Source organism: Cucurbita maxima, unplaced genomic scaffold (genome assembly GCF_002738345.1).
Source record: "Cucurbita maxima cultivar Rimu unplaced genomic scaffold, Cmax_1.0 Cma_Scf00120, whole genome shotgun sequence".
Classification (NCBI taxonomy): Eukaryota; Viridiplantae; Streptophyta; class Magnoliopsida; order Cucurbitales; family Cucurbitaceae; genus Cucurbita; species Cucurbita maxima.
The window spans coordinates 181,730-199,585 of NW_019272136.1; the positions used below are offsets into that span (position 1 = coordinate 181,730).

Consider the following 17,856-nt stretch of genomic DNA (forward strand, 5'->3'; position numbering starts at 1 on the left):
TGCCCATTTTGCCCATCTGACTTCGACATTTTTTCTTTTTAGCGTTATAAAGATGGTGTAACCAATTTATCCTTAATAAAAGTTTGATTTTATTCTTTGAAATCCAAGTAACCATATGAGCCTAACAAAATTTTACAACAACCCTTTGTTAGACTTCATGCGGACCTTAAACACTTTGTATAAATAGTGAAAAATTTTAAATATGACTAAACTGACCTATTACAAATGATACTCTCCTTAAAGTGCATGCTGTTTCTTTGCTGGAATTACTAATAGAAGTGATCTGAGGAGGAGTTAATTAAATTATTTTAGAAGAACAGTCGTGAGTATTAATTACTAATAGAAGTGATCTGAGGAGGAGTTAATTAAATTATTTTAGAAGAACAGTCGTGAGTATTTGAAAAGGAGTTGGTTGATGTTCATCCGGAGAAGAGTTGTGAGAGGTCGGTGGAGAGATAGAATGGGCTATCTTTTTTTTTTTATTAATTAACTTGTTTTATTTATTTATTTTACTTTTTATTCAAGTGTTGTTATTATCTAATCACATGTTTATTTTTTGACATTAGAAAATTTGTTAATTTTAAAAGTATTTTTTTGGGTTCGTACAAGAAATGTTTATTTAAAATTTAAAGAAATTTACCTACAAACATATTTGAAAAATACACTTAAAATCAATTTATAAGTAATGAAATATACACCAAAAACTCTATTGCCTATTCATGACTCTGGTCTATACTTGCTTCTTCATTCCTACACTGATATCGACTTTAAGTTTGTTTATAATTATACTCTTCTGCCTTATAAAATATGTCGCATACAACAGTTTGTAAGTCGATCCTTTATGTATTATGTAATTACAGCTACGTCAAAATTGTGTTTTACCCATGTAATTACATCTTACGCTTCAAGTATTATTTACCATCTAATGGACAATTTGCTTACAACTAAACTGTAAGCTAAGTCTCTCTTGAGCTAATGAGAGAGTATGACCCTATTGTTTAAGTTCTGAAATCATCCTGGACAGAACTACTCATCTATTTACCATACATGAGAATGAATGAATTTCATCTTATAAAATTATCTTCACGGCTCTCTATTTGGTCAAGTCCCCGAATCGATAGACATATTGAATCAGTTGGAAAAGTCATTTTTACCCATGCATATAAAAAACAAGCTCTGACAAGCAAAAATTTATAACTCCCTCAAGATTAAGATCAAGATCGAATATCATAAGATCTAGTGAAATATTAATATTCTAATTTATAAAGAGAGATTAAAAGTAATGGGGTTTAATCATATCCAACTCATCATATAAATATCCTCTCGCGCATGTCTCTACCTCACCCATTTGAATCAAATCATTTATGACACTCACAAAATGCTTCATATTAATAGTTTTTCTCTACCTCACCCATTTGAATCAAATCATTTATGACACTCACAAAATGCTTCATATTAATAGTTTTGTTCATATACTTATAGACCATTTACATTATTATTTGCACATGATATGATTTTTTTCATACGCCAATTACATACTCGTCGAGATTGTACTAATAATTTTAAAAAAATTCATAATATTAAATTGCAACTAAAATAATTAAAATTATTATTAAAATAAAATAATTGATTATAAAACCGTAGGGAATATATCCCAACATCCAGTTCTATCTTGTAGAAAGAACGGTAGCACGAATAAGTATATAAATATACTCAATAAATAACTCACTTATATACTTCGATGTACCTTACATAATATATCATTCTTAAACCTTGTTTCATACTTAAATACCAAGTATCTAAGTCAAATATTTAGGTTTTACTAACGGCCTAACTTAGGATTCTAGTACTATAAGTTCATAGTTTATTATCATCTTATCGATTCATTAATTCTCATGGTTTAGCTCCAAGGAGCAGTCTGTAACTCATAAATTTAACTCAGGAGAATTTATCTCTTTACATAGGCTAGTTTTTTGAAACCTAACTCATTCCTCAAACTTTATCATACAGCTCTTTTGGAGCTTATCATCTAATTTGCTCGGTTCTAGTCCTTCAACTACCTTTTTAAATATAACACTTTAGAGCTCATCATGTTTCTATCTCTTTAGAGTACAATCATCATTTAATGTGTATCTGGACTCCATCTCAATATATTTTTTTTATTATTAAAAATAAGTTATTAAACTCATAATTTTCCTCAATCATGAAATCATACACAAACAATATACTATGAAAGACCATTTTAATAGTCTATGATTAAGAATAAACTATCGAACACGTAAATATAAATATAATCGTATAATCTAGTCATTAGATTACTCAGTTACTACATTTTAGTATTATAAGTAAGTTAGAAGATCTTAGCTATCTCCATTCTCCTTGTAGCAACATACTCATATCATGTATTCCTAGAGTTTGACTATTTTCGGATACTAATGCTCCTTTATAGTACTCATCGATCCTACTAGAGATCATAATTCTCATACAATACTCATCTTAAGTACTACTCAAGATCTAGTACTCATCTCAAGTATTACTTCGAGATCTACACTTTTATATACTACTTGAGATCTCAAATTCTTCTATGGACTGTTGTCCTTATCTCGACTAGTTCACAAATAAGGGTTAGTTGGTGATCCCTAATCATTTGCATACTGAGTATCATAAACTTTATATCATACATCATATGGAAACGATAATGAATCAACATATTCATGCATTATGCTCATAATCATCCATCCATGCTTTTATCGAGTTATATCAATCACTATTTGTCTATTGTAATCGTTCCTATTCCATACTTTTCTTACCCTTCCAATGAAGCTTAGTTAGAGTTTATAAATTGTCCCTAATTGCTCATTTATATCTTAATATTCTTTAATACATTCAACTTGATTATATATCAATGAACAATTCATAATCTTGCATACGCAGAAAGCAAAGCTTAATGGGATTAAACCAAAGTGGCTATGTACATGATTTCACTGTTTAACAAGTCTCATCATAGTAAAAGTATCAACTCAGTCTTACAAACATAATATCTAGCAAGTGTGCTCCTCCGATAAGCCTGGCACGAAAGGAAATATCAAATAGTTAGTTACTTGTTTGGAATGTTTATTTTGTTGCAAAATAAACCCCTATTTTAATTCAAATTCTTTAAAATAGAGCATAACCGGTGTAGGTAAGGTTGGTGTTCCAATCACTGAACTTTAGAAGCTTCTTCCTCACTTGTAGCATAATTGGTTGGACTCTCTCATCAAAGTTGTAGATGTGGTTCCAATAAATGGAAGAGAAGAAGAGTTATAGAAAAGTATTGCCCCCTCTTTGATGAACAAAAGCCCTGGAGGAGTTGTTGAAATCTCCCTTCAAATTCCGTCAAATCGGGAGAAGAAGATATGGTGAAGGATGGGTAAAACTCTGGCCACTTTTGTTCGTTTCTCAATTTTCCTCAAAGCTTTGGGTTCTCCTTGATTTAAATTTCCCACCTTAAATCTCGCACAGCTACATCATCTCCTCAATACTGCTAATATATTTACTTTATTTTATCAGAAATTGGAGTCCTAAATTACGAATTTTCTCAAAAATGCAAAAAGAAAAAAGAGCTGAGATGAATTGGTGAAGATAAAAGCAAAATTAGAAAGATGAGGAGGCTTTATTATTATAATATAGTCGCAGTGGATATTACAAGTCCGGAGAAAAGCAGAGAAACGCAATACAAAGATTAGATATTGATGTTATTGAAAGGAAACTAGAGAGACAGACAGACGCAGAAAGAGAGGGTCAGATCAGTCGCTGTCGCTGTCGCTGCTGCTGCTGTGGCCGCCCTCCTGGTGCTCGCCCTTCTTCTTCTTCTCCTTCTTCTTCTTCTTCTTCTCACCCTTCTCATCGTGATGATCACCCCCCCCATGGATCTTGTCCTTGATCTTCTCCATCAGGCCTTCCTTGTGCCCTTCTCCATGGTGCTCCGACTTCTCGCCGTGCTTCTTCTCGTGCTCGTGCTTGTCCTTCTCGTGGTGCTCGCCTTTGTGCTCCCCCTTGTGGTCTCCTCCGATGTGGAGCTTCTCGCCTATTTTCTCCATGATCCCTGACATGATGCTCTGATTTCTTTGTTTGCTAGATCCAATGACATGAATGGGAAGGAGGAGCCGTATTTATAGATCCCCAACCACAATCCCTTGGACCACAAAATAATATTATTAACGAATAAATTCACTTATCCAATATCCTTGATATTGACGTTTTATATCGCTTTAATAATTGCGATTCTTTTTCTTATACGTTTACGCGCCAATACCGCGTCTGCCACTACTCATACACCATACCTTTCAACACTTTTTTTTTTTTTTTTTTTAATTATTTCATTTTAGGAGACTCTCTGATTTAACTATTTTTTTAAAAATAAGAGAGTTTAATGATTTTTTGGCCACTCATACCTTGCCGCGTGGACACGATTCGTTTGCCGACGTTTTGGGAAGGTGGAAGGGCCCATATTTATTTATTGTTTCTTTTTTATTACACAACCCCGCGATCTGGCCGACATTAAAAAATGGTCGGTAAACAAGTGCCACGTGTCATGATCTAAGCATTCACGTGCATTGTTCTTTCTTTATTTCTGTGCTGTAGCTCAAACCTGCCACTTGGATTTCTGACTTTTCTTTAACTACTTTCTCAACCAACTTCTAAATATAAATATGATTTTAGATTTGAATTTTTTAATTTTAAAAACTATGAAACAAAATCTTTTAATTAACCTCATTATTGGTCGTTACATACAACAACTTTGTTCATCGTGCAACAACTTGATCGTCATGTTGTATGAGAAGTGTCGATGGTTGTAGCATCACAAATGCCCCTCCATCGGTCATTGAATCATAACAACACCTCCTCAGTTATCAAGTCTTAATATCGCCGTTAGTGGTGCTGTGGTAGCAACCTCATCTTCACGTTTCACTATTTCAACACATGTTTTGCATAACTGGGCTTGTTTGGGCCCAAAAACGATTTCATAAATGTTAAGCCCAAAACCGAAGAACCAAACCCATACAAAAATCTAACCAATCGTCTCTGCACCTTATTAAAAATGGATACTCACCCACGTGTTTTCTAGTGTGCTTTTCATCTTCAAATGAATGGTCTATCATTCTCGAGATTTTCAATTTGAGATTGTCATCATGAGTCATCATCTACTTGTATTCTCCCTTGTACCCTTTCAAGATAGATTTACAGCATCGCCGTGTCAGCCTCAACCCATCCCTCTACTCAATACAAGCACTCCCTTGACAACTATTCGTGTAGTCCCTAGTCTCTTCCAATACCAACTTACGAAATCACCGCGTTGTCCTTGACCTTGACCCGTTTCTATATTCAATAGAAGCACTTTCCTTGACAACTACCTGTGTAGTATTTATTTTCTTCGAAGATCGATTTACGGAGTCATGACACTTGACTTGTCTCTGTTAAACGTAGAGTAGATCATATTTGTGTATAGTAAGATAATCTAGTGATTTACTAGATTGTTACCAAATCTATGATTTACTGGTTTGTTACCAAATCTATGATTTACTGGTTTGTTACCAAATATATGATTTAGAATGTAATCTTCATTATACACATCTATAAATACATGAGGTCGTGACCCTAGGTCAGGTCATTGAGCCATTCAACCTAACATGGTGTCAGAGCCAAAGGTTTATTTTTAAATGTCTACCATATCTTCCTCCTCCTCTCCATCCACCATCTCCAACACCGTCTTCCTACTCGTGTCATCGATAACAAACCAGTAAATCATAGATTTGGTAACAAACCAGTAAATCATAGATTTGGTAACAATCTAGTAAATCGGTAGATTATCTTACTATACACAAATATGATCTACTCTACGTTTAACACCCCCCCTCAATCTGGACGATGTACTACTAAGTTCAGATTGCGCCTAAAATTGCTAAAAGAAGGAGCTGGTAATGGCTTTGTCATGATATCGGCGAGCTGATCCTTCGAAGAAATAAGTCGAACATCAAGCTGACGAGTCGATACTCGTTCACGAACGAAGTGGTAATCAACCTCAACATGCTTCGTCCGTCGATGAAAAATTGGATTGGCGGACACGTAGGTGGCACCAATGTTGTCACACCACAGGCTAGGTGCTCGCGCTTGCGAGATCCCGAGCTCACGCAAGAGAACTTGGATCCAAATTAATTCAGCAGTGGCATCAGCAACTGCCTTATATTCGGCCTCCGTACTAGAACGAGAAACTGTTGATTGTTTCCTCGAACTCCAAGAGTAAGATTGCCACCAAAGAAGATTACATAGCCTCCAGTGCTTCGACAATCATCAGGATTCCCGGCCCAATCAGCATCTGAAAAGGCACTCAACAAATCAGTGCTGGACTTTGTAAGACACAAACCCATATCAATAGTGTCATGTAGATAACGGAGAATTCGTTTGACTGCCGTCCAATGTATAGATGTTGGGGAGGACATGAACTGACACACTCTATTGACACAGAATGATATATCAGGACGTGTCAGAGACAAATATTGGAGTGCACCAACGACACTCCGATAGCGAGTAGTATCCTCAGGCGAAAGCTTTTCACCACCATCCAATAATAACTTCTCACTAGGAAGCATAGGTGTGAGCACACCTTTGGAGGTGAGCATATTGGTTCTGGACAATAAATCTTGAATGTATTTATGTTGTGTCAGAATAAGTCCATTGGAAGTATGGCGGACCTCAATCCTAAGAAAATAACTCAAAATGCAAGATCCTTGACAGCAAAATCATCCTGAAGCTGTGTAAGAAGTTTCTCAGTAGCCGTAGAAGATGAGCTGATAATAATAATGTCATCAACATAGATGAGGATATACATCTGAATGCTCGTCTGGTTAAAAATGAAAAGAGAAACATCAGCCTTTGAAAGTGTAAAACCCAACTGTAATAATTTGGAGCTAAGGCGAGAAAACCAAGCACGCGGAGCTTGTTTAAGGCCATAAAGCGACTTATCCAGCTTGCAGAGATAACCAGGATGTTGAGAATCCACAAATCCAGGGGGCTGCTTCATATAAACATCTTCATTAAGAACGCCACGAAGAAAAGCATTTTGAATATCAATCTGCTGAATAGCCCAACCACGAGAAATAGCAAGAGATAGTAAGAGCCGAATGGTAGTGGGCTTAACAACTGGACTAAAGGTATCATCATAATCAACGCCATACTGCTGTTTAAACCCTTTAGCAACCAGGAGTGCTTTGTAGCGATCAACAGAGCCATCTGGCTTTTGCTTGAGTTTGAAAACCCATTTGCAATCAATAACGTTAAGACCAGCACGAGGAGGAACTAAGTGCCATGTCTTATTTTTTTGAAGTGCCTGAAACTCATCATTCATTGTCTGATGCCAGAGAGGATGCTCCATAGCAGTAATATGTGAAGTAGGTTCAGAGGCAGAAGACCGAACTACAAAATATGTTATTGTTCCATCTGTACGCACCTTGGGTTTCTTGATATTGTGCTTCAATCGAGTACCATACGGATGAGTAGTAGGTGCAGGATCCACATTTGAGGGGACAGCCGTATCAGCCATTGCGAGGGGAGCAACCGATGCTACAGTAGTTGGTTGACCAGCGGCCGAGGATTCGACCGGGCATTGTGCAATATCATCTACTGGCGGAGGAGTCGAGGCCTCAATCATTGGCTGAACAACCGACGCCGATTCGCATGGCAGCGACGCGGAGGATTGCTGCGGCAATTTCGAAGTTGATGTAGACACCAAATTTTCTGCATCCAAAGAGTTAGTAGGCACAGACATATGCATGTGATCATTCTCCAAATTAGTACTGCTATTACCCAAATGTGAGGCACCCAAATCAGGAGCATTATGCGTTGACTGCATGATTGAAGAAGAAATAGGTGGGACTCTCTTGAATGGAAAAATATTTTCATCAAATATGACGTCTCTAAACATATAGACACGACCAGAATCTATGTCAAGACACTTATACCCTTTATGTAAAGAATTGTAGCCTAGAAAGGCACATTCCTTTGATAGATGTGTATAATGAAGATTACATTCTAAATCATAGATTTGTTAACAAACTATGAAATCATTAGATTATCTTACTATACACAAATATGATCTACTCTACGTTTAACAGTCTCTACACTTAATAGAGTCTTCGTCCAGCTAACTACCTATGTAGTCCCTAGTTTCTCTTTAGAACAAGTTTAACGAGATTGTGATGTCAACCTTGTCTTCATCCTACACTCATTAATAACTCAAGTGGCCTTAGAGTTCCGATAGGCTTCCTTAATCATACTTAGATGTCGTGGAGGTTGATTAAGTCCTTTGGGGTGTCTAGGTAGTTTAGTCTATATCTCATGTTTTTCAGAATGCTCAGAGTTAGCCCCTTGGGCTAAACCAATCCTTGGGTACGTTCATGTCTAAAACTCTGATCATCACTTACGATTCTAGGGTGCTAGGTCTACTTGAACGTTTTGATCTAGGTTAACACGTAAGTCACTCTAGTTGTGGAGCTCTAATCTGAACTTGATTCTCTCATCCATTTTTTACTAGGAAAATATTCCTATGGATCATCTAAAGCAAATAAAACATATTCTATTCATTCATACATGTCTATCAGGGAGATATTTCTATAATATACCTAATGCATAAAAATCATAAAATCATACATTCACTAGTAGGCCTTGATTCAAATTAAATTATGGTGAGTATCGAAAGATTAGTAAATTGTCTGTAGAATGTAGATAAAAGCAATGAGATCAGACTAGGACACTAGTGATATGTCGACTAGATGATGGCTTAGGTCAAGATGCGTATACTAGATTGAGGACTTTAGGATGGCAAGGGGTGATCAGGGGGTCTAGACGCAGTGGTCCCAAACTAAGAAAGGCTCAAAGAGACAATATAGAATACCATGGAATTAAAAGTCTGCAATAAGCAGCCTAACCACCCAAAGAACCCAATAGACTTCCTTAGCACCCAGAGATAACCAAGGTGGTGTTGAGAATATGTGTTTCGTACTTTAGATGACCGATATGAATATCACAATCTACCGTTCTTCGGTGCCCAACGTCCTCGCTGGAACTCTTTCCTTCTTCCAATCAATGTGGGACCTTAAATCCACCGCCCTTCGGTGTCCAACGTCCTCGCTGGAACTCTTTCTTCTTCCAATCAATGTGGGACCTTAAATTTTATCAGCGTCCTCGCATTGAATGTTTATGAGACTTGTGTGTTATTTGTGCATTTCTTTCTTTAAATCTATCAATAAAAAGTTTATCCCCTCCTCTTTTCTCTCTTTTTATCTCTTTTACTCCCTTTTTTCCCCTTTTTCATAATCCCTATCTCTCCATTATTTCCTTTCTATAGATCACTTTTTAAATTTTATTCTTCCCTTTACTTTCATATATAAATATAAAGAAAAGACAAAAAAAAAGAAAAAGAAAAAAAAGAAGAGCAAATACTTTTGTAAGCTTGTTAAAGACATAGGATAAAAAATAATAATAATAATACCTTCCAATTTGCTGGGTTCAAGCTCAATATTAATATCCATAATTATAAACCAAATTGAATAAAGGTACAACACTGGAAGCACCAAACTAGAATTACTGTTCTCAGATGATGGCAGAGGCAATGGAAGAATGGAAGATTAATTCTCTCAACTGTGTGACCCAAAAACATCATAATATGTACCAAATTTCTGGCAAAGCTTTCAGAGATATATGAACAGCTTTAAAAAAGAATTACACTTTATGTGGTCTGAAGGAAAATCTACAAGTAAGAGCTTCCAGTTTGTGCTTCCAAGAGATGAGGAGCCTCCCTGTAATGCTCTTTGCCATCTGCATTACTTTCTGTAGTTTCAAATGTCGTCCATATGGGACTCCTCGACCCTTCGCTCACCTTATCAACCCGTACTGTCTTTGGTACCACCACGCATTTCTCTGATTCCTCTTCCTCTGTCAAGCTACTTGCATCTCTCGAATGCTTTCCCAGTGTCGGTGACGAACTCATGGCACAGCTGCCGATGGTAGCTGCGGATGTTTGAGATGCACGGACACCAGCTGCGGTCCATACAGGCGTGCAGCCCCAATATGATGCTGGCACAAATTGTAACGGAAGGCTAGGCGTGCAATAACCTGGAACTGCCAGCATTGTCGTAGGCAGCCATTGAACTGGATTGGATACACTCGTGCTATCTGAACCTTTAGCCATTGCTGATGAAACTACACCGTTCCCACCCTGATTCAATGGAAAAACCAATTGTGGAACGGGGTAACAACGAACCATGTTGGGTGAAGTGTTCTCATTACTTGAACCCGACAATCTGGCTGCTTCCCTCTCGACGACAGTTTTAGGGAATTCATTCGTTGTCATGGAGGATCCACAGGAGGATGGTTCATCAGGACTGTCTCTGCTATATGCAGAGCCAATCTCAATGGACCTCTTCTGGTCTTCAAGAGTGAGCACGGTCTCCATGGATTCACAAAGTGGTGCTTCAGGTCCAAACTTTAGAAGAGTGGCACTGGCATTGGAAGGCCTGAAAGCAGGAGACTCAAGGCCTGATATGAATTGATGGTGATTCGTTGAATCCGATGCTTCGAACCGAGACGTCGCAAGTCCCTCGGAGGATGATACTATTATGTGTCGGTATTGAGATGCCAATTGCTTGTTCCTTCGTCGTCCTGCACCGATAGGAACGTTTCTCATGGTGCCACCAGCAGTCCAATATCTTTGGCAGTTCTTGCAGAAATGCCTAGGTTGATTGACATTGTAGTTGTTGAAGTAACAGAACTTAGTTTCTAAACTGTTACATCTAGGACAAGGAATGATTTTGTCCGGCTTCTTCAAAACTCTTTCTTCATTACCATCTCCCTGCTCCTCTTTCAAATGCACCTCCAATTCTTCATCCTCCTTGGACGCTTGCTTTTCTTCATCATCGCCTACTAAAACGCTCGACCTCGACTCTTCTGCACCTGACACACACTGCTCACCTTCTTTCAAATGGTTGCAACCATCCTGAATACAATGTTTCCAAATAAGGGAAGACTTAAATTTATGAATGACAAGGAAAGGAAACAGGGAGAAATGAACAAATGAAGGCAGGTACAACACAAAATGGAGAAATCGAAACAAAATCAAGTTGAGATTCAATAGGGCCCCAAATGGGGAAGAAGAAGATGAAGAATATGAACAGGAGAGTGCAATCAGCAACAGAAACAATAAGTAAACAGTGAGATTAAAGGCAGAAGGAAAGAAGAGAGGGAAGGAAAATAGAAAACGGAGAAGATAGAAAGAAAATAGATACCAGATTTTGCAGGGCGGCGGAAATGTTGGATTCCGGCAAAGGGATGGTGCGGCCGAAGAGTTTAATGGCGAGATCCTTGAAATGTGGGGCGGAGAGGAGATCGTGAGTAGCGGAAGTCATGATATGGGGGCGTTTGAAATGGTTGAAATCAAAAAAAATGCAAAACTCATTGAAATGTAGAGGAGATTGGGAGGAAGAGAGGGTTGGAAGCAGAAGGGATAACCCTTTTTCAAGCGCTCTTCTCTAAGAGCCTAAAAGCACAAACAACGTATTAACCCACACAAATAATTCCTCAAATAATCAACAACGCTGACCTAAATTTCCTTCTCTTCCTTTGCTATGTGATAATATTAATAAACTTACAAGGCAATTTGTTCTCAATTCAATGGATATATCAATAACACCAATTTTTCTGTTACCCTTTTATGTATTTATTATTATTATGTTACTAAATAAAGCGTTTTCAACACTTTCTTTTCTTTCTTACCTTTTATATTTAAGATTCCTTTGGATGCTTTTTTTTCCCCTTTCTATAATCTTACCCAAATTTTATTTTTTTTTAAAAAAAACAATGTAACAATGAATATATATATATATATTGACAAATGTAAGATATATAATGAAGTATACAACACCTGGGTCACTGATAAAGCTAATAATGTACTAGACAAAATAGGAGGTGAAAGCTCTAGTGATACTGTTCACGTTGCTAGTAGGCCTAACAAGTTTTCTTAATCTTTCTCAGGTGTCTTAGAGATTAACTAGGTTTTTAGGTCATCTAGGTAGATTAAAACTTAAACTCTAATCTCTATGACTCTTTAAACTAGCTTATGGGATTAATGTGGTTTTGGGAGCACTAGGGTCTTGACCTTTGATCGCCACTTACTATCCTAGAGTTCGGTCTAAAAGTCCTAACCTAAATCATTATAAAATTGTCTTTAACTCTAGTGCCCTATTCTTCTCATTACACTCATGCATGCTCAACACACAGGGAGATAATTCAATTAATGGCCTAAAATATAGTATCATTCTCAATACATTTTGGTATGCTAAAATAGAGAGAACTCAATCAATTACCTAGAATACAAATGTCATTCTCAATCGCAAAATGAGAACATACAATTGTGAAATCTCATTCTATGGACACTTTAGACGTTCGTAGACATCAATTATAGAATACAACATTTCAACTTCATCTCATGCCCTAAACATCCATTATCTAGCTATATGTGACCCATCATATTTGCATGCTAGCAAATCCCAATGATTTTGGTAAGTACTACTCAAAAGAATCCAAACGGCTACTTACATGATTGTGTATACCTTGCCAGCTCCTATTTTCCACTCACTTGGAGCTCCAAGTCTCTAAAAATTTCACTAATTGGTCCAAATTAAAGTCATATTAAGCTTAATATGAAAATCATAGTAAAAACAGTCCAATGAAAGTTGAACAAAACGAAAATAACTAACCATTTGCCTTCTTGTTTTTTTTTTTTTTAGCAAGACAGTTCAATCTCCTAGGAAGCAGATGCATACGAATTTCAAACGATTTTTCAGAAATTCAAAATTAATTTCATCAAATATGGAAAAATATAATCTCATTTAAAATAGGCATTTCCCAAATTCTTACCATTTTTGGACCTTAATTCAAAACAAATTTTTAAAGCATTTTCTCTCCCCGCTTCACAATATATTTTCAAAATAATATCCGAAAGAAAAATGGACAATATTTTCTCTCTGCCCAAAATTAGTATTCATATCTTTCATACTTAAATGATTTTTGCAATTCAAAATCTTTCATCAATAGACAATAACATTTTAATCAACTTCTCAATTAACGGATTTATAAGGAGAAATTAAATATTTCTTGATCAATTTATACAAACTACCCCTACTTACATGTCTCTGCATGAACGATTTGGATCAAATTATTTGTGACAATTACAAAGTGCGTCGTATCAATAGTTATCAGGATACGACACCAAACTTTATCCATATACTGTACACTCCTTAGGTTATTACTTAAAAACGAGGATTCTCTTGTATGTCAAACACATACTTAATAACCTTGAATTTTCATATTAAGGATAATATTAAATGGTAAATAAAATAATAATAATTATTATTCAAAATTAAATAATTAATTACGAGGGTTTAGAACATAAATTCCAACAAAGACATATGTGGTAGGACCAAAGACTCAAGTAGTAAATATAGAAAAATACCCCGGATGACCAACTTAAAAGAATTCATGAAAATTCCAAACTCAAGAGTTATAATAAATATGGTGTCACGACTGACTTGAGCTCACGAGGATGACTTGTTACATGAATAAGACATGTATACTTTAGGGCCATGAATTCTAAACCTGTCGTGAAGATGGGATGGGTTACTAGTACGCATTACCTTAGGGTTAGCCCATGAGATTATGCAAAGATTTGCTAGCCTAAGGATATGAACAAGACAAGAACATTACACATTTCATGCCCTAAAGTTATCATGACTTTAAAGAATGCTAGGTAATACTCTAATCACGTTCAAGGGTGACCCATGACTTTCCACCACGCAGTGCTTCTCGAGGCTTGTATTTTCTTGTTCTAGGTGGGATGTCGTGCACCATGTTTTTCTTAGCAAGATGTCATATTCAGGCATCATGTTTTTCCTCAGCTCTATATTAGAGGATGCCCTAGTTATGTTTCTCGTAGGATGTCATATCCATATTTTGGCTCATGATTCAAGAAACCAAGATAAGTCCCTAGTACTTTTTGTCCCGTGTGTCCTGGGCTCTTATTTGGCTAGGAGAGCCTCTTTTATTTTTAAATTTTTTCCCTTCTTTTTAAGACACAGGTTCGAAACCAACGTAAATCATCATCTTTTTATTTATTTATTTAATTTTATTGTATGTAATTTGGTTCATTAATGAAAGTTAGACAAAATTATAAAAAATAAAACAAGATAAGAAGCATTAATTATTATTTTGGAATTTATAGAAAAATGGCCTACCATCTTTCCCAAATTTACTTTCTTTAATTGGCTGGATACAAGTCGACTCCTTCATAATAATTAATATTTAGATTTTGGAAACATCTCAACTCTTACGATAATAATGTATATGAGTAGTTTGATTTTGAAAGGTTTAGGTTGGAATTCATATTCTTGTGAACTAAGAAAACATTATTTAAAGGGAGTGGCAATATTGATATTTAATGAGAAATAGATGGGGGAGGTGACGTAAGCAAAACACGAAGGGAAAGTAAGCGTGTGGGTCCCATTTGGCGTAGACGGGCAACTGATCGCTTTCCACGCCGCCTTTAATGCTTTTTCCAAAACGATTGAAACTTCTTGTAACGTTCTTACTGGATAGCTCACTTCTAAGAAGTTGTAAGGTTTATTTTTTTGTTTTTTACTTTTGTAAATGCTACTAATGACGGTAATGGATACCTCCCTTCTAACAAGTTATAAGCTTTATATTTATATGCATACATATAAGGTTAAGATTTTGAGACCGAATTTATATTTTTCTTCCTCAATTCATATCGTTAAACTCGTATGTGATATCTAATATATATGAGTAAAGCAATATCTAAACCTATCTGTGATAGAAATATTGAACTATAAATTGTTACCAAAGAAAAAAATAATAAAAATGACATTGGACACATAAAATATACTTTATATATAAAATAATTCAGCAAATAAGCCCGTCTAGCTCAGTTGGTAGAGCGCAAGGCTCTTAACCTTGTGGTCGTGGGTTCGAGCCCCACGGTGGGCGCTTCATTTTCTATGTTTCATTTTGTCTCAAATTTAATATATATAGTATTATTTGGTTTGAGGAATAAAGTGTTTTTTTTTTCTTAATGAAATACTAAAATAGAAATTCATTCCTACGTTAAAAACATACCAAATACAAAAATGTTTGTAAAATATTTCAAANAGTCCTCTCACTGATGCAGGTATAAGATAAGAACAAGTATAAAAATGTTTAATATGCAACCTACTGTTAGGAATGGACAGAGATAAGGTTCAGTAGTGATAAACATGGTCGAGTGAGCTTCATCATCTTCTTTATAGAAAACTTAATAACCAAATCTAATCTAATCCTAACACCTACTAGTATAATCTCATCGAATCTTCTATTATTTAATATTTAATATTTCTTAAAAATATGTGTTCTATTCTTGACCTCGAATTAGCCAATTGCATAGCTTGAGTCAATCAAGTCCTCTCAAGCTCGTCCATTTACCAATCTCACTTCTATCCCAAGATTGTAAGTCAACCATCAGAGTTTTCTCAAGATTCTAGGTGCGCTTAGCTTCCATTTCCTCTCTTTGATCCATCTAGGTCATTATGCTTTCGGTATATAAGTCGGGATGCACTCATCATATCATTGGCTCTATGGTGGATTTTGTTGGTTTGATGCTCTAAAACCTTGTAATAAAGAAGTTTGAAAGGAATTATTGACTAAGGCCCATGACTCACCCTAAACCATCAACTTATAAAGGACCAAAATGTATCGGGACTTTAATTGGGAAAGGGAGGGGTCATTATAGAATATGTAAGTCGATGCTTGACTTGCCAGAAGATTAAGGCACGAAGACATGGACCTTTAAGCCTATTGCAATCCCTATGTGTGTCCCAACGGAAGTGTGAAGATGTCACTATGGACTATATTGGAGTTACTAAAGACAAAGAAAAGGTTCATTATTATATGAGTCATCATCGACAGATTAACTAAGATGACCCATTTCATCTGGCATGACAACATACCAATAGAGAAGTGGGTCCAATTATGAATGGAAAAGACAGTTCGACTCTACGAAATACCAGTTTCAATCGTGTCAATCCAAGATCCGAGGTTCACATCTCGCCTTTGAAAGAGTTTGTAGAAGTCACTTGGGACGTAGTTGAAGTTCGATATGACCTTTCACCCTCAAACTAAAAGATAAACCAAATAACTGAATTAGATTCTAGAGAACATGTTGGGCCATGTGACATGGACTTCGCAGGCATTGGGAGGAGCACCTACATCTCTAGAGTTTGCCTATAACAATAATTACCAAACAACGACACAAATTGTATCATTTGAAGTACTATATGGATGAAGTCTATTAAAGATAAATTTCATAATTTTAAAATATTAAAAACAAAATTAAAAAAATAAAAATAAAAATACAGGTGAACTTTCCATATTTTCAAAAGTTTGAAAATACCTCCATTAAAAAAAACTTTAAACTTAAAAATAAAATAAAATAAAATATGTTCATCGTCGTCAACCGTTAATTCTTTGTTTCAAATATATACAGAAGTATTAATTTTTTTTGATTCGAAGTGTAGTTCCTTCCTAAAAAACCATTGAAGGTGGAGTTATGATTATATTTGCCTTCGGCAATTTGGAATCCTTATTGTCATGAAAAGGTTATTAAGTTGTGTTAAATATACCTTTCAACTTTCAAGATGATTTAAAAAATACTCTTTTAACTTTAAAGAGGGTTGATTTTTTAAAAATTCTATCTAACTCTTAAAACTTTTTAAAAAGTTCAAAAGTACCTTTGCCATCCGTATAGGAAAAGAACTATCAGTACCATGTTTGAAAAGTACTCGTGAACTTTCAAAACTAGCATTAGCATTAGTACTCTTAAATTTCAAGAAAAGTTTGGAGGTGATCTATAAGACGTAGATAGAAGAGTTTCGTCTATATATTAACAATACAACTATTTTTTTTAAATAAAAGTTATAGTTACCCGTGTTAATGCTATTATTAAAATTTTATGGACACTTTAAACATGATATTAATATTTTTAAATTTTAAAAAAAATTGCATTGATGAGACTTTTTAAAATTTATGCATATTATTGTAACACTTTTAAACTTTAAAAAGTTTAATGGTTATATATATGAAACAAAGTAATAATAATTTCCACCCAAAATTAACCTTAAGAATATTTTAAAAACATTTTTTTTGTTTTTATAAAAGATTAATAGTATTGTTAAAAAATATTAATGAAAATATTTGTGATAATTACAAATTTTAAGAATATTTATGATCTAAACTAAAAACATGGAATAAATTACTTCTAATGGGTTACGAGTCAGATCAATTGAGGTCTCCTATGTTTAGTGTCACGATCCTACTTTTTCAACCGCGTGGCACCATGATCTTGATACTCTCACGATCAATCTTAAGGGAATCTCAAGCCCCATATTTATTTTTCAATCGACTTTGTGACTTTGTCGAACCTTAGGTAAGATTTGTTTTCGCCAACAGAACATCACTTGAACAAAATCCAAGCTTGTTCAACCACACACACCACCTACGTGTGCACGTTCAATCAGCTACGACACAACTAACTTGCCTCTATACTAGACCAAGTTATTCGACTCAACCTTGCCTTTACTCGGGGCCAAGGTCTCTCGTGTGCAACGTCACATCCAACATCATCTTGGTTCTCAATTAACATGGCCTATGTGTCTTGACGCCATCCTAAGTTAGGGAGTGTCGTCGGCAATCAAAGCTCACCCGGTCATGTCATCGAGGACA

General features: G+C 35.6%; 2 protein-coding genes, 1 long non-coding RNA gene and 1 other non-coding gene across 4 annotated transcripts; 2 read left to right on the top strand and 2 right to left on the bottom strand.

Moving 5' to 3' along the window:
• Nucleotides 1-3,630: 3,630 nt before the first annotated feature.
• Nucleotides 3,631-4,143, bottom strand: LOC111473441 (protein SRC1-like). Its single transcript, XM_023118934.1, has one exon. It carries the CDS (start codon nt 4,089-4,091, stop codon nt 3,786-3,788), a length of 306 nt encoding a protein of 101 aa, XP_022974702.1. The 5' UTR covers nt 4,092-4,143; the 3' UTR covers nt 3,631-3,785.
• A 2,786-nt stretch (nt 4,144-6,929) lies between these two features.
• On the top strand, nt 6,930-16,909 carry LOC111473447. The gene is made up of 3 exons (XR_002715701.1): nt 6,930-7,249; nt 7,669-7,670; nt 16,898-16,909. It is a non-coding gene; the product is annotated as an uncharacterized LOC111473447 (long non-coding RNA).
• Nucleotides 9,648-11,519, bottom strand: LOC111473446 (cyclic dof factor 1-like). The gene is made up of 2 exons (XM_023118941.1): nt 11,319-11,519; nt 9,648-11,029 (listed from the first exon to the last, which is right to left on the bottom strand). Exons 1-2 carry the CDS (start codon nt 11,436-11,438, stop codon nt 9,785-9,787), a joined length of 1,365 nt encoding a protein of 454 aa, XP_022974709.1. The 5' UTR covers nt 11,439-11,519; the 3' UTR covers nt 9,648-9,784.
• Nucleotides 15,018-15,090, top strand: TRNAK-CUU. Its single transcript has one exon. It is a non-coding gene; the product is annotated as a tRNA-Lys (tRNA).
• Nucleotides 16,910-17,856: the final 947 nt, after the last annotated feature.

Bases quoted from the DNA above. Each gene is read 5' to 3' on its own strand.
- LOC111473446 (XM_023118941.1), bottom strand. From the start codon at position 11,438: ATGACTTCCGCTACTCACGATCTCCTCTCCGCCCCACATTTCAAGGAT. The intron at 11,030-11,318 runs GTATCTATTTTC...CATTGTATTCAG, and splicing joins CCGCCGCCCTGCAAAATCTG to GATGGTTGCAACCATTTGAA.
- LOC111473441 (XM_023118934.1), bottom strand. From the start codon at position 4,091: ATGTCAGGGATCATGGAGAAAATAGGCGAGAAGCTCCACATCGGAGGA.